A 24,970-nucleotide genomic window follows, 5' to 3' on the forward strand; every position below is an offset into this window, starting at 1 on the left:
GTGGGTGGGGTTTAATTAGACGTGCTGGGAGTGCAAGACAGCAGGGAGCTCGAGCGAGGAAGAAGACGAATCCTCTATACCCTCGAGTGCGCAAGGCATGGCAAGTCCCTTAAAAAACAGTTCGGCCGCGGTATGGCGCCACTGGATTGCTTGGTACTGTGGCATTACTCCCTCTCTCTGAAGGGCAACGACTCGGTGCCGCAACAATGAGAAGCAGGAAGGCAAGGGACGGCGAATGTTCCGGCGGCTGGTGTAGACACGCCTGAAGCGCTAGCGGGCGTGGTAAGGCTTCATCCGTGCGACATGGATGACTTCGGGGGTCGGCCGTCTAGAGGAGCGAACTGTTCCCTGGGGGAGAACTTCGTAGTTCACCTCACTGACTTGGCGGAGTACCTTGTAGGGGCTAAAATATCGGTGCAGAAGCTTTTCGGAGCGCCCACGCATGCGGATTGGGCTCCAAACCCAGACTTGTTCGCCGGGCTGGTAACTAACAGCTCGGTGGCGGATGTTATAGCGGCGAGCGTCGAGGGCTTGTTGGTGCCGGATGCGCTGTCGGGCGAGTTGGCGGGCGGCCTCGGCGTGACGAACGAATTGGGCAGCACCCATAACAGATAAGGTGCTACTAGTCGGAAGCAACATGGCGTCCAGCAAGGTTGTGGCTTCGCGACCATGCACTAAATGAAATGGAGTGAATTGTGTCGTTTCTTGTAGAGCAGTGTTGTAGGCAAATGTGACGTAAGGGAGTATGGCGTCCCAGTTGCGGTGGTCTGCGTCAACATACATGGAAATCATGTCGGCGATCGTCTTGTTGAGCCGTTCGGTGAGTCCGTGATAAGCTGTTGTTTTGCGGTGACTTGTGCCGCTCAGGCGCATAACTTAATTCCTGCGTAAGGGCCGAGGTGAACTCCGTTCCCCTGTCAGTTACAACGATGATGGGTGCACCATGACGAAGCACAATATGTTGAACGAAAAAGTCCGCAATTTCGTCAGCGGTACCACCGGGAAGAGGTTTAGTCTCACAGTACCCGCTGAGGTAGTCGGTGGCGACCACAATGCAGCGGTTATCCAGCGAGGACTCCGGAAATGGGCCGAGTAAGTCCATGTCAACTTGATGGAAGGGGACCTGAGGCGGATCAATAGGCTGCAGTAGTCCGGCTGGCTTAGTCGGCGGCGTCTTGCGACGCTGGCACTCGCGGCAAGTTCTTACGTAATGCCTCACAACTGCAGCAACACTGGGCCACTAGTACTTTTGCCGTATTCCGGCCAAAGTTCGACAAAAACCCAGGTGACCAGAAGATGGGTCATCATGGCAGGCCTGCAGGACTTCGTCGCGAAGAGCCGTAGGCACGACAAGTAGATAAACAGCTTCCGTCGGGCTGTAGTTTTTCTTATACAGGATGCCGTCGCGTAAACAGAACGACGACAGTCCGCGTGAGAAGATTCGTGGGGGAGACTGAGCGCTTCCTTCAAGATACTCAATCAGAGGCCGTAGTTCACTGTCGTCCCTTTGGTGTTGAGTGAGGACGGATGTGGAGATGGCGTCGAGAAAAATAGAATCGTCGTCGGGATCAGCTCGGTTATCCTCGATAGGAGCACGAGACAGACAGTCGGCATCACTGTGCTTCCTACCGTACATATAACACTGGACGAAACGCATTTTTACTAGCTGTCCTTGAAATAAGTTATTGAAACCATGCACGGAGGAAGGAAGGACGTAGGCCCTACCTCTCTGATCTACGTGGCGAAAAGTGTGCTGGGGCCTGCAATCTGCGTGTTTTTGCAAGGACTACTGGAATTCTTTTGGCTCATTGCGCAGCAGCGCCATCTGTATCACCCGTCTGTCAGCTGCCGTCGTGACGCGAGGCCGTCTGCTCGCCTTGCTCTTCAAGGCACTAGAGGCACATGCGCAAGCGTGCTGAAACGACGAGCCAACTGGCATGGCGGAGCCCTGACTTCGGGCTTCAAAAAAATGTGACGTAACGGCCTCTCCTAAATTATTTCCTCCTTCCATGTGTTCAATGTAGTCGAGACCACTTATAACGGTCGCAGGTATAACGAACGCACGCTTATTACGAACGGGGGCGGTGGTACCATCAAAATTTGTATTAGGGCAAAGGCAGTGCATCTCAGATACAACGTTCCTGTTCCCGATACTGATATTTCAACAACACCTAATTCAGTTTTTTGTATTGATTTATTTATCACAATACGCAGGCCCGTGGGCATTAAAGTGGAGGGGAGGGGGGGGGGGGTAGAAAACAAAACCCAATAAATAACGCACGTAATGCAACATGTCATGCACATCAACACAAAATGTTCCTTTCTTTCCTGTTATATCCTATCATGCCAGGAACAACATTTTAACCTTGAAGAATTTATAATTTAAATGATTCTTTAAACTAACGTCATTTGCTGGAATAGAATTTTAAGCGAAAGTACTTAAAAAACACTAAAGAAATAACTAGTGCCACTTTGTCGAGCATTTTTCAGCAGACACTTTCATTTGGTGTGGTGCTGCTGAATTGGAAAGTGGGTACGATCATTCCAGTTCTTGTCTTGTCATGTCTTGATTAGCGAACAAATTACTAACATTTGCCTAAACTCATGCAACACGTCATCTTATTCCAGGTTATGAAGTTCGTTTCCTCTAACAACCTCTTTCGTTCAAATCTGCATGCATTACTTCAGAATTTTACTTGCTATGAACAACTCGTGCTTTTTAACGATATCAGCTCTCAGATAGACCTTAGATACCTGTAGACTGTTTTTATACTGAAAAAGACTTAGGCAATCTCCGTACAACCATTTCTTCCTAAAACTTTCACGCCTAAATTTAATCGTGTTTTATAATTGGTTACCCAGCACCAGTTAGTTTTTTCGAGTAATCGATCCTTTCCTATTTATCCTAGGATTTCTGGCGTACTTCAGGGCTCTGTTCTTGGCCCCCTTCTTTTCAAAGCCTGTATTAACGACCACCCTAATGAAATTTCTAGCATACGTCTATTTGCAGACTATTATTTATTGACCTATTATTAACAGGCCTGATATCCTCATTATTCAAAGTGAGTTAAGTGTGATAGAAAAATGGTGTAAAGTATTGTTTAATGCACTTAAACGTTAACAGAACTTTGTTGCTTTTCACCGACGCCACTCATTTGCAACATCAAACACTCTTATCGGTAATATAGTAATGCCCTCTGTATCAGAAATTCCTAGGCATTATTTTAATACTTAATCATAGTAATGGCTGGCGCACAGCAGCTATCGTGTTCCAAGTTACGGTTATGCCGTCTTTTCCAATAAAATCTTCCTCCATTTCTCTCCGTGTTATGAGGTGGTTACCGCCGGTCATTTGTCCAGTCTTGTAGCAGAAACATTCCAGTACAACAAAACAGTACGCGTCGTCATACTCTGCCTGTCTCTCAATGATGTCTTCTTCGTGAGCCAGATTTCTTTCCCGTTACCTTACCTGCTGGTCGTATTCATTTCATAACGTTTGGCTTCAAGAACTACGACATCATTCTGGTTAAGGTAAGAACTCGACGCCAGTCGGATCCAACCTTTGTACTTCCACACTTTTCGCTGAAATGGGTTTGAGGAAGATCCTGCCTGAAGTAGAAATTGAGATAAACTTATTTACAAGAATTATCTCAAAATATCTAGCTCTAGTCGGGAAGATCTGAATGCCCGGTGAGTTTGTTCCGTGAAGGCTCTTTACCGAGTCTGATGACTTAAAGAAACGCTTATTACGTAGATTAACACAAATAAGTGCATTTATTCCCGTGAATCTCTAGATGAGATATGCGGTCGTTATCGCTGCTAAATGGAATTGTAGCGTCGTCACCGCCACAGGCTCACTCCTTGGATTCTCGGTGAATCTGCAAAAAAAAGACCAAAATGACAAGAAAAAAATCAAGGTGAAAACCAGTTCTTGGTTGCTGACCCTCCAGACAGCTATATATATGAGTGCCGAGCGAGCAGACGATTCAGCAACGATGAAATAAAGCACACTGAGCCCTCATCAACTCTCATGATGATTCTGGTTTGCACCACTAGCCTCGTGTGTCGTGGACGTTTTTCAAAGCGCAAGGCTTTACTTGCGGAGAGCAAAAGCGGCTTTCTTACTCAAATTTACTCAAGTGGTCATATTTATGCTGTTACCTTTTTAGTATTTTTAGTAGTAGTATGAAGATGACAATTTGAGTACATTTTTGATGATTGATGGTATTTCACTTTTCTCCTCAAAATAAAAAAAAATTGGAGAGGACACTTAAGCTCCGCCTTAAGGGTATGTCGCGATAGCGTAGTGGGTTAGGCTTTCCATTCTGAGCCTACAACGCAGTCAACGCCGACGCCAATGAGCCCAGTGAACGCCGGTGGCCTATTGCTCCAGTGCAGCGTTTCTGCCACAACGCTGCGCGTGTGTTATTCGTGCTCCATCATGAACTAATCACGCGCACAACCTGGGGCCCTATTCTTATTGTGTAAATAGTTTGTGTACATTACTTCTTCCCCTATCCTCTCTTCCTGTCCCCTCACCTCTTTCATTTCATTTCTCCATTCTGCCTGCTATCCTTTATTTCCGCTGCCCCAGCTCAGGTGCTTCGGTATCGATGGCAGATGCCGGGGCTAGCATGAATATTTTCCTTCCTTTTTATTATTATTTTATAAAAAAAAACACTTGCTACTACTACTGCCACAACACATGCAGCATGCAGCGCACATCTCTCTCTCTTTCTTTCACCACTCCACATACCTCAAAGCGCAATTGAGCTGTCCTCTGACTCAGGGAGCCATTTATGCGCCTTTCCCTTCTTCAAACCACAAATTACCATGATACGATTTTTCTTACGTAGCCCCCGAGTACAGGTCGCCGGTTCGAAATGAAAATGACAATTATTTTTTGGGGGAAAAAATGGCGCAGTATCTGTCTCACATCTCGGCGGGCACCTGAACCGCGCCGTAAGGGAAGATATAAAGGAGGGACTGAGAGAAGAAAGGGAGAGAGAGGTGCCGTAGTGGAGGGCTCCGGAATAATTTCGACCACCTGGGGATCTTTAACGTGCACTGACATATAGCACAGCACACGGGCGCCTTCGCGTTTCGCCTCCATCGAAACGCGGCGGCCGCGGTCGAGTTCGAACCCGGGTATCGGTAGCCGAGCGCTCTAACCACTGAGCCACCGCGGCGGGCGCCGGTTCGACCCCAGAAAGCCGATTTCACCCCAGAAGAAAAGCCGATCACCAAGCTGGGGGAAATTTTGTACCAATTAGAAAACCGGTTTGTACCCGGCGGCACTGGGGATCGAACCCAGCACCTCCAGACAGCAAGGCCGGCGCTTATCATAAGGTCACAAGGTTAGTGCTCTACCATGAGACAGAATCAAGTAAAGTAATCGGCTGATTCTATTTCAGAATGCTGATAATAACTATGACTCCAAATTTGCAATGTCAGCATATGCCATATAATATCAACCAAATAAACAGAAAAGCGTTATTCTGTACTTCGATAATAAAAAAAATATTGCAAAGATATTTAATTTAGTTTGACGAGCATGCAATCGAAAGATATAGCTTCATAAACAAAATTTTCCTGAATTTCAGATCTCTTTTGAAATAGTTGTTAGTTTTTTTCCCAAAAATGCGGCAGAACTTTTGAATCCACTCGCCGCACCTGGGTCGTGTTAACCGCCTCTTCAAATAGTTCAGATATTGAAAGGGCTGCACTGAAACGTCGCGGAAACTTTGAGCTACTCTTGAGCCATGCAAAAAATACAGAAGACCCCGAAGCTCTCTTTTCTTACGTGGCGCCTCGGATAGAGATGCCGTCGCTTCCACTTGCGCGAGGATTTCCGCGGACGGCCACGCTTGGCACGAGTTGTGAACCTGTCATCAAATGCTGGACTGGCCTCGGACTTAGCCTCGTCCTCCGCAGGCGCTTTTCCTCGTGCTTTTCCTGCCTCCAGCGTCACGAGAACAGTTACGGACGTTGTGCTTCCCCGCGTACGCGTGAGGTCCTCGGCTGTGCGGGCGGGCCAGCTGTAACCGGACATCTCGTCCTTTCCATCCTGAGTAGACTTCTGTGCAGGCCTCCGTGACGTCATGGGACCACTCCTGCGCCGTGTCGCCCGCGCTGTCCGCGTTCGAACCTCGCCGGCGACTCCGCCGCCTACTTTGATGGCTATTGACGGCACGGCTGCAGAGTTCTCTTCCAGGTGAAGCACGGCTGGCGGCTCGGTGACTACGTCCTTGGCACTGTCCGGCTCCTGGCCCGCAATGCCGGCCTGCTCGGCTAGAGAGCCCGACGCTACGAGCCAGGCGAAAGCACACATGGCTAGCGCGACAAACAAGCACGCCAGGACACTGGTGCCCTTCTCGCCAGTGGTGCGTTGCCTGAGGAGTGGTCCGCGGGGCATAGCAGGTAGCAGGTGCAGCGACTCGTTGTCCACGTACTCGTAAGTTTCGGCTGGGATCCATGCGGAGGCTTGCGGCGTTGGCGGAGGCACCGGAGGCAGCGAGACTGACAGCGAGTGGCGCCCCCTTTGGGCTTCCGCCCCTGATCTCTCGGTGAGAGGCGGCTCTAGAGGTACTGACAACGCTAGGTGGAAGCCCGTAGACGCGAACGGCTCCGATGAGCCAAGGCCCGGGATGGAGAAGGCGCTTGGAGTCTGCACGATGCATGGGGCGCCGGATGACGGGCCGTTCTTCATCGTGTTCTTTCTGCGAGGTATCTTTTCGGAATGCACCGTACACCCTTACTGTAGCGGTGGCAGTCTTCCTCTTCTATTGAAACTGGCGCACAAGATAGGAACGGTCAGCCGCTCTTCGGCTAGAGCAGTAGGCATCAATCCACGTATAAAACAAGTCTGTTATTCTACCACTAAACATGTTACTGAAAATATTTTTGAGATGCTTCTCCCCGATGTTCTTATCACTCAGTACCCTCTGCTGTCACAGTTGTTGGCAATTAAACTTCAGTCCTGAAAGCAGGTTCGTATTAAGGGGGCAAAAACAGGCCACTGGGCCTGCCTCTCTTCTACCGAATAAAGATGTGGCACCGCTTTTTTGGGCATACACAGAAGCATATAGGCAAAAGGTATATCTCCTTCCTATGGGCATAAACGCATAAGAAAGATATAACGCTGGAGTTCTCGAACACGAATATTTTTCGGATTTTTTGTTTTCGAATTTCGCGCCCGTTTTGCTTATCTGTCAACGTGATGATGCACGTTTGGTAGAAGGCCGGAGCGCATTAAACGTATTAATTCTGGCAGGGCGCTGCTTAGTACCCTGAGCCTCACAATGCCACGGCAGCTATGTTTCTCTCTGCTGTGCATGTGGTTTTGGTTCTGACTTCAGTCTAGTCGATTGTCTTCTAACTTGGTTTTGTAGATGCGTTCTTTGTAACTGACCTTACAAGTGTCATGTGACTGAACGTCATAAATATCGGTGTCCCCGTCAAATAAAGGGCCTTTCGTCTGCCACTTGACTAAGAGCCTCGCTCCCCTCCCTTCGGGGGCTTCGGTTCCCACCACACGCTCCCTTAGCCGATCACTGATACATCGACGGCTTGTACAGCATCTTCCACAGGACAGTGGAAATTTCTGTGCGTATAAAGCTAGTTGATGTCTGCCGTTTGTCCCGTTATCGTTTCGTCCCCGTTCAATGTTCTTTCGCATTAGCAATTTCCAAGCTACTCCCGTAAACTTCTTAATCTCAACCGCCCGCCTCACTTTCTGTCGCCCACTGACTTGCCTACTCTTGGAATCCAGTCCGTTGCCCTTGACGACCATCGGTTATCTTGCTTTCGCATTACATGCCCTGCCCAACCACATTTCGATCTTCCTCTTGATTTAGGCTAGGATGTCATTAACCCGCGTTTATTCCCTCACCCACTCTGCCTTCTTCCTGTCTCTTAACGTCACATCTACCATTTTTCTTTCCATAGCTCGCTGCGCTGTCCTTAACTTACGTTGAACCCTTTTCGTTAGCGTGCACGTTTCTTCCCCGTAGGTGAGTACCGGTAAGATACAGCTATTGTATACTTTTCGCTTGAAGTGTATTGGTAACCTGCGATTCATGATCTGAGAGAACCTGCCATATGCGCTCCCACCCCATCAACTAACCCAGCTTTATGCTTTAAAAGGCTGTACACAAGCGTTATGTTAAATCATGCTTCATCTATATCGGCGTGGTTTAGCACTGGTCGGTGCCCCTACACAGTGTTGCCTGCAAGACTGAGCGATTTAAAAAGAATGACAGGACAATCATGGATTTATTTTCGGATATTACTTTGATGCTTTTATTGCAATGAATGTTTTTACCTAAGCCGAAGCTTCGCACGTGCAAACATATTTTTCCTGGAGGGTAAAAAGTTAGCGGAGGTGGGTGCATGTTCGGCCACATGTTCAGCGTTTGCACATAGACCCAACTTTTTCGGGGTACTGTGAGTTTTGTGAGATGTGTGCAGACGCATATCATATGGTATGGGCCTGCCAGAAAAATCTGGAAATAACGCGAGTAAATCAGCCAACTAGAGAAGGCTGGGAGGCGAGCTTGTCCGGCTGCTTGGACCTGGAGTCCCAGAGGGCTCTGGTGACCGCCAATGGTCTCCCGGAATGAGGAGTATACCACCCAGGCAAGGGAGCGGTGAAACCCTTCACTCCCCTCTAAAACCCGCCCCAGTGCATCTATAAGTTTTACCACACCCACGCACTGAAGAGAGGTGAAGAGGATACTGCGTTCTATTTACAAAGAGATCGCTCTCACCGAAAACAGAGCCTTTATAAGCAATAAAGGATAAAAAATAAAATGCAGGTGTCGCCAATACCTGTCCACTTCGCAAGTAAAATGCGTGCGTCGACACCAATTTTAGTGTTGAGATTTCGGAGGATACGCCGCACCGCCATTCACTTCGAAACGGTCGCAACTCGTGCTTTTTGGTAGGCCGTCACAAGCTTCAAGATTTTTAAATGTAACTTCCTCGGCGATAACGCCACCATATATGTATAGAAACAGCCAAATGTGGTGATGGGGAACTTGTTTCATTTAGACATTTAGGAGCGAGGGACTGACGTGTTCGGACTCATAGTCCGGGAGTTTGCTGGCTGCCCTTGCTCGGTCGAGAAGCCGGACTTGGTCGTCGAGCTGCGAGCTGGACACAGCCACCTTCCACCCCTCTGTCGTTGGCTGACAAATGCGCACTAATTTGGGATTGGCGTGACGCGCCCAGGCTATATGATACAGATGGAAGATCCCGCCACAAAACCGGCATCTTAAAGTGGCACTAGTGGCGTCTCTATAGAATTATTGTTTTGAGTAAAAATTTATTCGGTGGCTCCTTTGATCGGGAAGCCAAAGTCTGCATTTTTTACTCAGAGCAATAACTGCACAGATCAGTGTCTCTTTGAGGTGGAGGTTCCCGGCATATGCGTCGCAGTGGGGTAGTCAACATCAAACGTCCACGCATGCGCAGGCCCGAGCTCTGGAGGAAGTAAAAGAAAGAGTGGAACAGTGCGCGAGACACGCTGCTTATACATATGGCGCATGCGCTGAGCGCTGGCGTCAGGAGTTTATTTATTTTTTTAGTACATACTGTTGGCCTCACTTTGAGGCCGTAACAAAAAAGAAAAAGAGAAACAGCAGAGAAGGAACTTTTTCATTTTGCACAAAGGTACACGTAAACGCACATGGTGACACTGTTGTTAATAATTTTCAAGATGGTTTGTTAGCTTCGATACAAATGCTTCAGGGGACATCTGGTTCACAATTTCTGGAGGCAACATATTCCACTCATGAATCACATGTGGGAAGAATGAAAATTTGAATGTATCACTACGGTATCTGTATTCGGATAGGTGTTTTTCATGTTTTGTTCTTGTGACAGACATCTAGCCTTATCAAGTTTTGTGCGATCATTCAAAAGGAGGAACAAAAGGAGGAGTTGTGCATAAAAGCGTCGTTGCATTGCGGAAATGTAAACGCAGCCTATTAATTGGTAAAAATATTGTCTATCATAGCTGGGTTCAACAAAAAGCCATTTTCGTCTTTCCTGTTCGAAATGAAAAAAAAAATACACCGGCAATGGTTCAGGATTCATCAGCGCGCGAATGGCTCTTCTTTTGTTCGTGATGCGTCTGGTCGGGAAATATGCTGGTGCACCAGATTATTTCACGATGTGGTATCTGGTGCCATCTACGGATGTCCTCGCCTTCATTACGAAATGTTCCTACTAGACGTCGTTAGAATATGAAAATTTGCTCCATTTCTGCGGTCGTAAAAAAAGAAAACAATTGACCTGCAAGATCGCGTGGTTTCCGTGGTCACGCGGTACACGTCGACAAAGAAAAAGAGACGCTGTTTCGACGTCCCTTGGTACGCTGTCCGCCATGAACAACTACGAAAATTTCCGACGCGGTCAGAACGAAGCGATTTACTCCGATGGGTTTTTCAACACTGTCCGGGGGCATCGCTATCCTGCAGTACCTGCCGCGTCGGCCGTCGTCAGCCTCTCTTCTACGGCTGAGCTCATCTCATCTGGGCGCGCCCCGTTCGAGGTCTATCGTTCCTGCCCTCACTTGGCGTCGTTGGCCTCGCCGTCACCAGTGCTACCCTCGATGACGTCACTGGCCATCGGTGACTCAGAAGAATCTTCCAGCACGTCCCTTTCTAAGGGACTGCCTTCCAAGAGTCTCAATTGCATGCCGCTCTTGGTCTTCGTGTTGGTCTTGTGTGTGTTCGTCACCCTTGCCATCTGGGCAACTGCCTTGCTTCAGGACGAACTGCACGACAGTCATATCGAAGCAATGGACGATGTAGACGCAGGCAAACATTTTGCAAAGTTTGGAGGCCTGAAGCCGTCAGCAGGCTCGAATGAGCAGACGAGCACGGGAAAGCAAGGGTTGAAAATAACGGCTAGAACTGGGAAGCGGACAAGGAGTAAGCGCACTTCCACCCCTCTGGATGATAGTGACGTCAGCACGACGAACTTGGAGTATCGGGTGATCGGCGATAAGGAACACGACCGTGAACAGCCTTTGGTTACTGGAGGCAAGTCCTCGTACAATGCGGGTGCGACTGTCACCCGTCCCCGGAAGCCAGTACACCGTAGGAGGCGCATCCCACGACAGAAGCGCACCGCCCGCTCGACCCGGCGTAGGCCTAGCAAGCGCATTCACCGTCAGGTAAGAACAACCGCATTTCTTTCTTTCCTAGAACTCACCTGCATGCTTTCACAAGGCCCGCATGAATCCCATGATCCCGTATTTTCCCAGTATCTCTGGTGAGGATGAACTTGACACGGAGCACCCTTCAGCTATTCTCAAATTATGGTTCAGTTAGAGTTTTTATTTTTCAGCAACATCTTAATACAACGATTTTCGTCGAATTCGTCTTGAAACAATCGCGGCACCGCAGCACCACGATCCACGCGGTTAGCCTAATTCGTCCGATGAATTTCTTTTCCGAGATTCGGGGTCGTGGCAGTCTCATTTGGATGGTGGTGAAATGAGATGTCTAAATTAACCCGGAGCCCTCCACATACACTTTGCTGAGGTTCTGGCGATGAATTTTGGTCTGTTCTCGATATCATGATAGACACGCATAGCGCTCTGCTTAAAGAGAATTTGAAATAGTTTTCTGAAATTTCGAGGTTATTCAAGAATTCGAATTTACGGAGCGTCTAGGTAAAGCATGCAATGTATTTTTGCAATCGCATTTAAAATGGTGACGTAATCATCGATTAAAACCGCGACGATGTTGACGCTTCTCCTCACTGCGTTGGGGAAGTGCGAGGAAACTGGCTGTGACGTCATTACCGCCGAAACTTCAGATGTCCGCTGCCTTCGCCTGCATGCTGCTGTGCGTCGTACGATGCCGCGAAACAATGCTTTGTGAGATTCACCTTTAATGGCGTTGTTTTCCTTCCATGAAACAACTGTTTATTCGCTGGAAAGGTAGTGCCGTCGTGTGTGACGTCATTATCGGGGCCTCTTCTCGTCACTGTGCACTGCAGAGAAACCTCAATGCCGACGCCGCTTTATTCGGCGATCGCACCACCATTTCAAAATGCTACGGTAAAACGATTTCGCAGGCTTTACCTGCATGTTTCGCACATTCGGCCCTTTTAAACTCATTGAATTCTTAAATCTCTTCACTTGCCCTTTAACGAGAGACTCGAGACTCTGCTCTGGCGAATTGGCACGTAGAGAACGATGCGCATATATCAGAAAGACCATCACAGATACGCTAAGCAGACCAAAAGAGAAGCTTATTATTTTGAACATTGCGGAGGAATCGAGCGCTTCACAGTATCAGCGCATCATGAACGTGAAATGTTGTGGTAGTGTGCATTACCTTGAGCACCGGTGTTAGTAAAATTTCACCCAAGCAGAAATGCATGCGGAAATTCCTCTGGATGCATACGCTACGCAGTCAGATGTTCTTACATTAATATATAGCTGCTTTTTTTTTACAGGCTCGGAAGCAAGCAGCCGTTCCACCACTGACGAGAAATGATATCCTGACGGCGACAGAAGAGGCGGGCACGGCGCGTTAAAGATGTCACATCGTAATCCGCCTGCTCTGAGCCCTGTCACTTTTGCAGGCTTATTATTTGAAAATTTAAGTAGTTGAAGCGCACATCATAAGTGTACTCATATTTTATCTAGCACTTCTGCGCTCTACTTCTGCTCTTTGCAACATTGTTGAGATAAGGATGAAGTTAGCTGCTTGATTGCCTTGACACTGGCAAAAAATTTTCAAAGTTCTTAATATTCGCAACTTATATTAAATCGCGTAACTCGTTAACACTATGGATACCATAATTGAAGCCGCCTGCTCAGGCAACCAGTCCACCCGGAACTTGGTTTATAATAAACTGCGTGTTATATGTGCTTACTCTTTCATTTGTGTAAGAGCATAAAAAACTCTTGTTTCAGCGATATTTAAGCAGGATTAGAGACGGAGCGTGGAAAAATTAGTTCGTCATTGTAGCTGCGTTTTGCCCTACCCTGCTCTGAGAGAGGCACTGCTGGCTGGAACCTTGAAATAGTAGACTCCCTGCGCGTGCTTGCATGCTTCAGTGGAGCACGCTGGTGGCAGCTTCAGGCGTCAACACGGAATTCCGAGCCGCCGCCAGCGTGCATATTTTGTATGAGCCAAAAATCTGGCTGGCTACACAATGTCAGGCTCAAGACTTGTTCAGTGCAAACCAGAAGACGAGGCTGCGTCAGTCGGCGCGCTGACGCTGAACAGCACAGTCATTGTTGATAGCTACAGGTTGCCGGTCCCAGAATTCGGGGCACTCCGAGTGTAACATCCCTTTTCCCCGACCCAACACACAACTGGAGCAACAAGCGAGGGAAGTCCGCACGTAGTTGCATCATTGGGTGTGCGCAGACGTGATCTCTATGTCTTCTAAAGACGTATACCTGTTTGCTGTCGAAAGAAAGTGGTCAGTTGTCTGCTGAACGATGCCGAAAACGATGAAATGGAGATTCTGGTCAGCTGGCAGAACTGAGAATTGAGAATAAGATATGAACATTTCTCGTTTTGCTTTTCTTTTTTTTGGTGGGGGAGGGGGGTGAGATCGACGACGACCATCGTGAGCGATGGGGCGCGATCCATTAGTAGAGAATGTCGGGGTTGTAAGCACCATTAGCACAAAGCTTGTTAATGATAACTTGGTCCACCCGAGACAGCTTGGAGGTATCGGCGAGAAAACCATTAGGGGTGATATCATTAATACGACGACTGGCGTTCCTCAGGTGATTTCTTCGAAAATGTAAGATGGCAATGTCTTCTGACCACTTGGACCTTCGGGAGACACGTACGGTATGTGCTCGTCAGCAGGGTCCAGCGGAGATGTGGCGGTAAGGAGACGCTCCCTGGCCTGTTCATGAGCGAGGCTGATTCCCTGCGCCGGCATCCGTGCGGCTCGGAGTCCATGCGGCGCGATTATTATGCCCGCGTTCTTCAAACATGGACAAAAGGCGATGAAGCCTGGTCACGACTGGGATGTTATAGGTAGGACGATTTAGTTCAAGAGTGGCGGCATGGTAATCTGTGACGAGTCTAATCCGGAGAGAAGTATCGCGCATGGCGGATGAATGAGTCGATTGGTGTTTCGGGACATCATGGAGCCCCAGAAGATCACCATAGGTCTCAGTAACCCATGGGGCGTAACGATTACGAGAACCGTTGAACGACGGGTATACTCTGGACAGACCCGGGCTGCCCTTTGCACGTTGTATTTTGTAGATGCGACTGCATACAAATCCATTTCGTTATCAGCTTTATCACAGAAGCCATTGGTTGCATTGAAAGGTACCGTTGTATGGGGTGATCACGTGCAATCGTTCGGCAATGGTGTAAACCCATATACGGCTGTTGCCATGGGGGTAGGGGCGCTCCTGTGAAATCGGAGGGAATAGGTAGGCTGCGATCGTAGTGGTCGAGTGCAATTCCCGGTTTAGTTGTACCATACAGGAATGTCTCGCAGAGAATATCCAACAGAGGTGCTAACGGAGTGGATGCTTCGAGGGCCGCCAGACTGATGTGGCGAGCCGGTTATGGTGCGTAGAGCTGCTGGTAACATTATCTGACGAGCAGCTTCATCACGCCGGGTGAACTCGTATACCGGTGCCCCGTATATAGTTTATAATGGCCGCTGCTTGAGTGTGTGTAAGACAAGCTGTCTGCTTGGCCGAACCGTATTTTTAGACATACCTGTGACCATGTAAAGCCTCTGCTTCCAGGAAGCCTTTAATCCTTTAATCCATGCTCCAGAGCTTTTATTGGGGAAGACAGGGACCACTATAAACGGGATAGTGCCTCGGTTACACGTCAACATATGATCTGATAGAAAAAAAGACAGCTGATATTGTGATCTATCGAGGCTTCCAATCGCAATAAAGTACGCTTTATGATGTGCATGCTCGAGTTCGAGGCTCGCAAGGGAGACTTCGAGGGTATTGAGCGCAGCTTGCAGCTCAATTTATTTGTCCTCTGAGGAGTTGTAGTCCGCTGCCTCAGTCCAAACGGTTATGATATCTGCATATAATAATAAAATCTGCTGTAAGACCGTACGATTATGGCGATGTTTTATACAGGGATCTGTGAATACTCAGTAACCTGGTATTGAGCAACGGCCCGTATAATTAACGTGTAGGAGAACGGCAATAGGTTAATGTTGGCGAATTTTTCAGAAAGGTTTTGATTTAATGAAAGCTGCGACATTTCCACTCTTGTTTTGTTTTTTGTAACTCAACATGGTGTCAGAAGTAACGCGATTCCCACTGTAAACCCACCACACGTCACAGCAGCATCTCCGGCTTAGACTACGTTGCCTTCGTCATCCCCCCCCCCCCCCCCCCCCCCCCCCGAGGCCATCTGCTTCACAACTTCTGCCGAGTGGCCGAAGTGGTTTGAGCGTTTCCACACGACTTCCGGTTTTTTACCCGAGCCAGGGTCACACAAGTCGACAGGCTGCATTTCTTGATGTGGGACCAGGATGAGGACGCCTTCGGAACCTTCAAGCTCTTCTGGGAGAACGCCAAAGCTTAGGATTCGCCCTAATGCAGTTAGACAGCTACTTCGCGGCAAAACGCCATCTTTGAACAGGCTCGTTTCAACACGAGGGTCCAACAAGGCGGCGAGTCCGTGGAAGACTTCGTGATAGACTGCGCTTCACACGCTTTCTAACCGATCTGAATGCCACCCTCCGAAAAAAACCAGTCAGAGACAGGCTGGTCGTCGGCATTTGAGGTCATTTCCTTGAACATGATCTGCGAGCACAAAGTCCTGTCAATTCGATCGCAGGGGAGTTTTAAACAATGAGGTTACTCGACGTTTCTCGGACGCATCGTAATCGGTCTCCGCAAAAAGAACTGCTGGCCTGATTGGTTCCGCACGCTTGTATCGACAAGAGAGCTCTGACAATCAGACACGGACTAAAGGAGCTTCGCGTCTTCTCCATTTTGTCGGCCATTCCGATTCCACTGTGTCGTAAGTAAAGGTTATGTTTACCGGGGAGAAGATTACGCTGAGAACCTGTGACAATCCCGTTGATGGTTTCGCGGCAGTGAAGGATAGAAATAATCTTTATTCGCATTTATATGGCGCTTGAGCAGTGGGCGGCCGCGCTGTCTGGACCAGTTGGGAACCCTGAGATCAGTTTTCGCTGGTCGAACAAGCCCAAGCTGCCGCAGCCATCACAGGAGTCCTGGACCAGGAACTCCACCCATGAAGACTCCCAAGACCCTAGGAGCAGCGACTAAATGTTTTGTCTCTCTCTCTCTCTCTCTCGTGTTTGACATTCAGTTCCTACTTTTTCAACCTCACTGAAAGTGACCAGGTTATTTAAAGTAGAGGTATTAAATATTAGCAATCACGACAGAAGAGTAAAAATATTAAAGAAATTATACTGATTGCGCAGAGCAGGCTTTGGCAACACTTGGAAAGGTTCTTGGCTATTTCCACACCACATTTATGACAAACCACCTGCATGCGATGCAGAGGAAATACTCCGTGGTTTCATACGATTTGGTTTCCAAAATAGGCAAGGGAAAATTCGACACTTGCACCTGTTATGACTTGCGCAATACTTTATTTGCGTTCGAATATTTTAACGTCTGCAGGCATTTGCTAAGCTTAGCCAGAAAATTTGACAGTTCATGCCTTGGACACATCAACGCATTGGTTCACCGTGTTTCGGTAACGCGATGTTTACAAACTACATATCCGACCCAGTAAAGTCCAGGAGGTTGACGGTTGCGAGCGCACCAGTATCTGGCTTAGTCCTTTCGGCCATCAGGCGAATGATCAGCAGGATGAGCAGGAAGGTGCAGACGAACAGTATCAGCACAAAGCAACAAAACTGCACACACTCCATGGTGAAAAGTCTCGTCCCTTGCCCGTCTGTGTATCCCGACTGCCAATGGACGTCACGAGGAGTTTGTCTTTCGAGACAAACGCCGGCGTGATGCGCGCACAACGAATGGTTACTACGAGAAGCGTGCATACCGTAGAGATACTGCAGGTCGGCGTCAACAAATGAGGGAATTTGATCTGAGTCACTGTACAGGACGTAATAGGGACCTGTGCTTTGTGGTGCGGCGTAGGGGTCGCCGTGACTGCCCTGGTACTCTTGAGGCCCGGTGCGTTGAAGTAGGCTTGCATGAACTGCTGGCTGTTGCACATCGTAGGACCACTGCGAGTACCCGCTTTGGGCAGTGTGCGGATTTCCCTGTCCGGAATAAGGCCCAGGTGTGTTCTCACCGCCTTGTGCTGGAAGACCGTAATACGAATTCGATGATGCGTGGTGAAATCCGGAGGTGCCCGAAGATGCGTAGTGACTCGCCATGGCAATCCTTCTTCGTCGTCAAACCGCGGTTGAAGTCCGAAATGAGAGAATCTGAAAAAGCATGTAAGGTCAATAAACGAAAATAATTTCATTGTGCGTAGCGAAAATTTTCTGCAAGAAGTAACGACAAGTATGTGTCTTGAGAAGGAAATCACTGTGAAATCAGAACGAAGCGGGGTGTATTTGGTAGGCAGGTGTTGGCAATGAGCGGCCTTCTTACCGGTGTGTGCTACGGGGAAATTATGTTTGCGAAATGATGTATTCTGTGAATATTTTCTTGTGATGTGAAAACTTCAATTCTAACGAAAAATTTCAAAAGAGGCTAAGGATAGATCAAAAAGAAATGCAAAAGGAAACAGTAGGTGTGTTTAAAGAGAAGAAAGAGAGATGCATGTCGCGGTATGATGATGATGATGATAGTGAATTTTTATGGCGCAAGGGCATCTGCGGCCAAAGCGCGCCATGGCACAAGGTGTTTTTCATATGCTCAAGGTGGGGTCAAGGACCTATTTCCCAAGCATTTCACCCTGATTACAAGCCGAGCACCAGGCCAGGGGAAGCTTGTACCCATGTATCACGGTGGGTACCCGGCGGCACTGGGGCTCGAACCCCGCTCCTCTTGTCACGGTATGGATTGACGCGGTTAATTCAGCGAGATGCTAATATATGGATCCAAGCTTGGTATCTGTTTTGGCTGCTGTTGAGTTCTTGCGTTCGACATGCTTGAGCTTCGTAATATTGTGCGGGAGAGTGTGCAGTGATTAGATACTAATAATGCGTGCTTTCTTTTTCAGGTTTGGCAGCATGCAACTTTGCCCGTCGGTCATGTCGTAAAGGCCTCGTAGCTGGCTAAAGAGGACGATGCCCGTTGAATTGCGTCCCTTTTTGCATTTTTGGCATGCACTGTTTCATGCACCAGGTATTATCGTGTGACATATCTGAATAACCCTCAATAGAGACTTTCACATAACAAGGGATAACGCGAGAAAGTTTGTTCGTATGTCCTAGTAATTTATAAATGCTCTATCCGCTTCCTCGAGAACTTTTCATGGCAAAGTCGGAGCTAAATAACTCTGTGATCATTGCTATTACCAATAGGCTGTTTCCGTATTGTTGGGATGAGAACACTCTGTTGGGTGTATATCAGTTTCCTGCAGCATATATTTGACGTTTTTTTTTTCAAGATAAGGGCGACTAGAATATTATAGCTGAGAACTAAAACTTTGCGGAGCAAAGTGACGAGCATTCTTGAGCCTATGCATCATTTTGCTTTTCTTAGGATACCGCGGCACCCATGCATGACCACAGACCGCCTGATCACTTGTAGCTCAAAACCGCAGCCGCAGACCCTATAGTCGGACCATGCCTTTTATTGACTAAGGGGATGATAATCGTATTCGGTGTCTGTGCCTCGACTGAGTTCGATAAATTATAAATTGCTTTGCAAAGCCCGCAACGCGAATAGCATTTTGTTCACCTCGGCGATTTGTTGGTATACGAGCGCCGAAGCTTTGTGAGAAGCGAATGGTGCATACGGTGGCATTTACTTTGGTTGTCGTGTCGTCCACGTGTCCCAATGTGACCAGGAGTGGCGGTCGTTGTGCATAAAACCGAAGGCTGTGACAAATAAAGGGTCGATGGTCTCTGCTCAACTGCAGATGTCGCAAACACCACTAACCATTCTGACACGGAAACTTACTTTTCATATGAAATGTTTTCGTTACGTTTACTCACTTCTTGACTGTGGGGTCAATCTCATACGTGCGTTTGGGTGAAATTTTTGATGACAACAACGATAGATAGATAAATTTAATGAAACGAAGGCAAAGAGATCGGCCAGAAAGATGATGTCTGGCCTACTACTCTGCACTGGGGAAGGCTGGGAGGCGAAGAGTGTCGTGTTGGGTGACGATGTGGTGAGAAGAGAGTATGTGCACGCACATTTGATGACATCACAACCGCGAGTCGAGGCCTGTGTCATTCAGAAGTACTTACATTTAATTGGACGAGCGGACACCCCGGACTATTCCACTTGCGGCATAACCGAAACTGCGGAGCATGTACTAGTGGTTTGTGTGATATCTGATATCAGTTCAGGCGCGTGACCAAGACGTAGGACAGTCTTGATAAGCGCTGTATAAGCAGAGACGTCGGTGAATAAAGCCCACTTTCATTCCTGCCCTGGCTGCCTGCGTCCGTCTTTCCTCGGCCACGATAGGACAACTGGCGACGAGCACGGGATGATGCCACGATTCCGAAGCAAGGGCTGGCACAGCGGCTAAAGCGGAACGAACGACCGGACCACGAACAGAAGGCAAGCATTTCAGTATGGCAATACCAGGGGCTTCGGAAGGTTTCGGAAGCATGCCCGAGTTAAACTCAAGAAGCGACAATATTTAGTCAAGGGTTCGACAGAATCCTGTCTGGCGAGGGGGAAACAGTGGATGAATAATACGTACACTCCCCAAAAATGGGTTTTAAAATATGACGTTTCGAGACCACAACGGGTCCCTTGTTCACCCTTGTGAACAAGGGACCCGCAGTGGTCCCGAAACGTCATATTTGTGAACAAGGAACCCGTAGTGGTCTCGAAACGTCATATTTTAAAACCCATTTTTGGCGAGTGTACGTTTTATTCATCCACTAAGCGACAATATTGAGTCATACTTCGTGAGGTTTGATAATTTTGTGGCACTTAACGAGATCCCGGAGGCAAAGAAGTTGAGGTTGTTCTTGAACGCAGTGTACGAGGAGCTCGAGAAAACTTCAGTTCCTGACAGTCCTATACTGACAAGACCTTCACAGAAGTACAGAAGATACCAGAACAGCACTTCAGTCCTGAGTATTCAGTAATCGCCGAGCGTTGCAAGTTCAACAAGCGCACGCAGCAGGAAGCTCTCCTAAAACAGGTTCTGAGCGATGAAAATGCTGGAGTGAAGAGTACAATATAAGAACGTTTGAACAAATTTCTTTTTTTTCTATACAAACACCCCGCACTTGATGACTTCGCGGACACCTGCTGAAGTTTTCCTCAAGCGCCTGCCCCGAATTGCACTGACCCTTCTGAAACCAAGTTTTGCAGGGGACATGGCGCAACGTCTCACACGAGACACGGAACAATGCAATGAACAAAGACGATCCGCAGAATCCTTCTCCGTCGGTGATGGAGTCTACGTGAAGACCACACGAGGTGAGCCTGTGTCATGGCAAGAAGGTACTGTCGAACAAGTTGTTAGCCCAGTCACATACATGATTAGGGTTCAAGACCGACTACAGTTCACCCAGACAAACTACTGTGTGGACAGAAGCGATAGGTCTAGAAAGCTCAGAAGTTCCAAAAGGCCTTTTTGAAGACTTCTCTTCTCCAGAGGTCTTTTCCAGATTCCCGAAGCGTGGAAGCGAGGTGCAATGCTCCCCTTCTCCAAGTTCGGGTACCCTAACCTGAGCCAAGGGCGTCCGATGACGAGCAGACACCAAAGGCCCTCTCACCAAAAACACCACGAGATCCACCAGCGGTTGCAGGAAGAGAGAATACTGAGCATAACAAGGCCAGTTCCAGCCTCGCAGCAGACGAAGAGCCTATAGCTTTGCAGGCAACCAGTCATAAGTTCCATTACTGCGACGAAGCGCCCTTGTGCGAAAACCCACCTGACAGATACACTGCACAAAACTACAGGAAGAAGCAAAGTAGAAATTAGAATGACTTTTGTGTCACTGAGAAGGGAAGAATGTCATATCTTATATCAGTTCAGGCACATGACCAAGACGTACGACAGTCTTGATAAGCGCTATATAAACAGCGGCGTCGGTGAATAAAGCCCACTTTCGGTCATGCCCTGGCTGCCTCCGTTCGTGTCTTTCCTCGGCCACGATAGAACGCGCCATAGAATAACGTTGGCTGCTTCCAAGCTCTTGGACAGCAGGTCACTCTCGGAGGACTTACTGCTAAGCGCTTGGGCGCAGAGTTGGTAAGCAGCCCGGGCAATGCGACAACGATGGCGATGAGGAAGCCACCGAATTCCGAGCTTCGCAGTGCTTGTTGATGACGACTACAACGATAACAAGGATTTACAAACGGCGACTACTAGTCGAACGCATTCTGAGTTAATCACATGTCGGGAGTACGTCACGGACCATCCGGACCCGCTTGTGATAGAGCTGTACTTTGTCCGTGGTGCGATGGAGCCTATAATTAACATAGCGTCTGAAGCTGAGTCTTATATCCACACGTACTCAAAAGAGTTACAAAGACACTGAGCATCACTCAAGAGTTACGTGCTCTCAATAAAAAAAATGATAAAAAGTGTCCATACATTGGGCACCAGAAGATGAAGACACAAATGCCTCCCCCACTAGCCTTCCTTTTGATCTCGGCTCTTGTCATCTTGTCATCCTCTACGGAGAAGTGCAGGTGCATACCGTGATGCCACCGTGCACTCATCCCCTCTATTATAACTTGACGTGATTGGAGGAGGTGCCCCCTGGAAGAATAAAGGTTGAGGCGGCCCTTACTGCATCGGTGACGTGCTGATGGAGCTCTGCAAAAAGACTCAGTGCCGAACACATGCTCTAAATATTCCACGCCTGCCACTGAGGTGGATATACGCCCCCTTTCATGGACGTGTCCAGGGCAGACCGCAAAAAGAAGACGATTACAGGAGATGGGACATATGGCTACAAGCAAGGAAAACTTGTCCTTGGGGCCGATGGACAGCGCTAATAGCCAGAGCCTGCTCTGGTTTCACGGCTTATTCTAGCTTATGAACAGCCTCATTTTATGCGACATGGCAGCTCCCCAAAATAATAAAGATATTTGCAGCGCTATTAAACGACAGCCGTCTCCCCAGTTCGCGCGGCCTCCCGGACCGACGCCACATTGCGCAAAAAAAATAATAAAAAATACACGCACATTTTCGCTTAAGAGAAAGTAAGATGACAGAGGTAATGAAGGGACATCTGTTAAAGCAAATCGAGCAAACCTGGATAGAAAGGGAAAACATATCTATTTTGCATTGTAATATCCGCAGCATACATAAAAACTTAGACCTTCTTCTTTCCTATTTATCACAATTCTCTTTTCATTATGACATTATTGCAATTACAGAAACATGGTTAAAAGAAAATGAAACCGCTGAAATACCCGGATATGCCATGATATCTTTACCAAGGTGCCGCCAATCACGCGGTGGGGGTGTATCGCTTTTCATAAAGAATAGTGTTGATTACCAGGTTGTAAAAGATAGCTCATGTAGTAAGCAGTCTGTCGAATCTCTTTTTGTACACCTCGGCTGTGGTCTTAACATTGGTGTGGTATACCGGCCTCCCAACGCAAGCGTAAAGGACTTTCTCTCGGATATGGAAACTATCTTCAACCCACTAATGACAACCAATACTCCACTTGTTATATGCGGTGATTTCAACATCGATCTTTTAAAAGATGGATGTTCCGAGTGCGACTACCTGCTTCTCATGCAGTCATTTAACCTTAAAAACGTTATTTCCTCACCTACTCGTATAACACAGACATCTGCATCCCTTATTGATCATATGTTCTGCAACAATGAAATGACTGTACGCGCTGGCGTTTGTGATATAGCTATTGCTGATCACTGTCCGACTTTCATGTGTTTACCACGCACTTACTTATATCCGCATTGCGAAACGTATTCTAGAGACAAAAGAACTCGAGTAAATTACGCCTGCGTTCGAAACTTCTTGCAGAGCATTGATTTTGTGAAATTGTACGACAGTGATGTGAATATAGAGTGTGAAAATTTTATCCGCTGCGTATCAAATGCCGTAATGAAATCCAAGCGCGAATGCACACGTCGTAACTACGAAGAAGCTGTGTGCCCGTGGATAACTGATCATATACTTGCGGTTCTAAAGAAAAAAGACTCCTTCTATCACAAATGGAAGCAAAACAAAACAAAAAATTATTATCACGGTCAATTCAAGCTTTATAGGAATAAGTCTGTTACGATGATGAGGAGAGCGAAAAAAAATGTATTACAGTAATTTAGTCACGAAACCTGGCCTTGACTCGAAACAAGTTTGGAAAATTGTTAAGGACGTCACAGGACTTGGACCGAAGAAACGCGTTACCCCTAACGACCCCTCCGTACAGGTAGTCAATGACTTTAATAGCTACTTCTCCAATGTTGGTGAATCTCTTGCAAACCAGTTCTCTTTTCAGTCCGCCTCTACTACCCTACCCAGAGTTGTCCACACCGATTTTAATCTAAATGCAGTCACTGTCGAGGAAATTACATCTGTAATAAGCGCACTGCCAGTTAATAAAGCGGCTGGGCACGACAGTATTCAGACTGCAGTTTTAAAGCATAATATCGACATTCTGTCCAACCCACTATGCCATATATTTAACCATGCTATAGAGACTAGTTGCTACCCAAACATTCTAAAAATCGCGAAAGTTGTGCCTATTTATAAATCTGGAGACGAAAACAACCCAAGTAGTTATCGTCCAATATCTGTACTAAGCATTCTAAATACTCTTTTTGAGAAACTAATTGCCATTCAACTAAAAATATTCCTTAGTCAGTATAACATCATCTGTCACCAGCAGCACGGTTTCGTCCCAAACAGGTCGACCTCTACAGCCGTTCTAACGCTTTCCCAGTTGATAAATTCAGCTCTTAATAAAAACGAAATCGCAATTGGTATATTTTTAGACCTGAAGAAGGCGTTCGACACTGTATCACATCCAATATTACTGAAGAAACTAGCCGCCTATGGGATTGTTGATGACACACTACAATTTTTCACCAGTTACTTATCAGGTCGACAACAGAAAGTGGTAATTAACAACCTTGAATCTACATATAGCTATATAAAATGCGGAGTACCCCAAGGATCTGTCCTGGGGCCTCTACTGTTTTCCATTTATATAAATGATCTTCCAGGTTCAGTCTCGCTTTCGCAGGTTCTCATGTATGCAGACGACACGGCCCTCATATTCACAGGTAAATCGGTTTCTGCGATGCAAGACGATATGAAGCAGGATTTAATGACTGTTTCCAACTGGTTCAGTAACAATAGATTAACATTGAACGTTGCGAAAACTAAATATGTCGTCTTCCATACAAGAAGAAGAAACGTTGATTTTAACCATATTAGGATTTCCTTGAACAATTGTATAATCGAATCAGTTCCTTCATTTAAATATCTTGGTGTTATCTTTGACAATAACCTTAACTGGAAGAATCAAGTGAACAGCGTTTGTAATAAAGCTGCGTTTGGTTGCTACGTCCTTATTAAGGCTAGACAGTACTTTCCTCGCAACATATTACGAAGCTTGTACTTCTCATTCGTTCATTGTCATATGAGTTATTGCTGCGAATCATGGGGCCACACATACTCAGCTTATCTCACACCTCTGCAACGGTTACAGAAGCGAGCACTAAGGATTATAACATATTCTCTATTGCATCATCCAAGTAACAATCTGTTTGAAGAAGTTCGAGTACTAAAATTTTCCGCCCTACGCGACTACAAAATCTCCCTTCTAGTAAACTGCATGTTAACAACTAACTCTCCACTCCCGGTGAGCTTATTCACTTTGCCTGTTCGCAACACAAGACATGCTGCC

The 24,970-nt window shown here is 47.3% G+C and overlaps 2 protein-coding genes across 2 annotated transcripts; one reads left to right on the forward strand and one right to left on the reverse strand.

The window, feature by feature from the left end:
• Nucleotides 1–3,751: 3,751 nt before the first annotated feature.
• On the reverse strand, nt 3,752–6,756 carry LOC144123392 (uncharacterized). The gene is made up of 2 exons (XM_077656232.1): nt 5,804–6,756; nt 3,752–3,878 (listed from the first exon to the last, which is right to left on the reverse strand). The coding sequence occupies exons 1-2, from the start codon at nt 6,707–6,709 to the stop codon at nt 3,855–3,857; spliced, it is 930 nt and encodes a 309-aa protein (XP_077512358.1). The 5' UTR covers nt 6,710–6,756; the 3' UTR covers nt 3,752–3,854.
• A 3,574-nt stretch (nt 6,757–10,330) lies between these two features.
• LOC144123393 (uncharacterized) lies at nt 10,331–12,888 on the forward strand. Its single transcript, XM_077656233.1, has 2 exons — nt 10,331–11,182; nt 12,475–12,888. Exons 1-2 carry the CDS (start codon nt 10,388–10,390, stop codon nt 12,553–12,555), a joined length of 876 nt encoding a protein of 291 aa, XP_077512359.1. The 5' UTR covers nt 10,331–10,387; the 3' UTR covers nt 12,556–12,888.
• Nucleotides 12,889–24,970: the final 12,082 nt, after the last annotated feature.

The sequence above is a fragment of the Amblyomma americanum genome, chromosome 3 (genome assembly GCF_052857255.1).
Source record: "Amblyomma americanum isolate KBUSLIRL-KWMA chromosome 3, ASM5285725v1, whole genome shotgun sequence".
Lineage (NCBI taxonomy): Eukaryota > Metazoa > Arthropoda > Arachnida > Ixodida > Ixodidae > Amblyomma > Amblyomma americanum.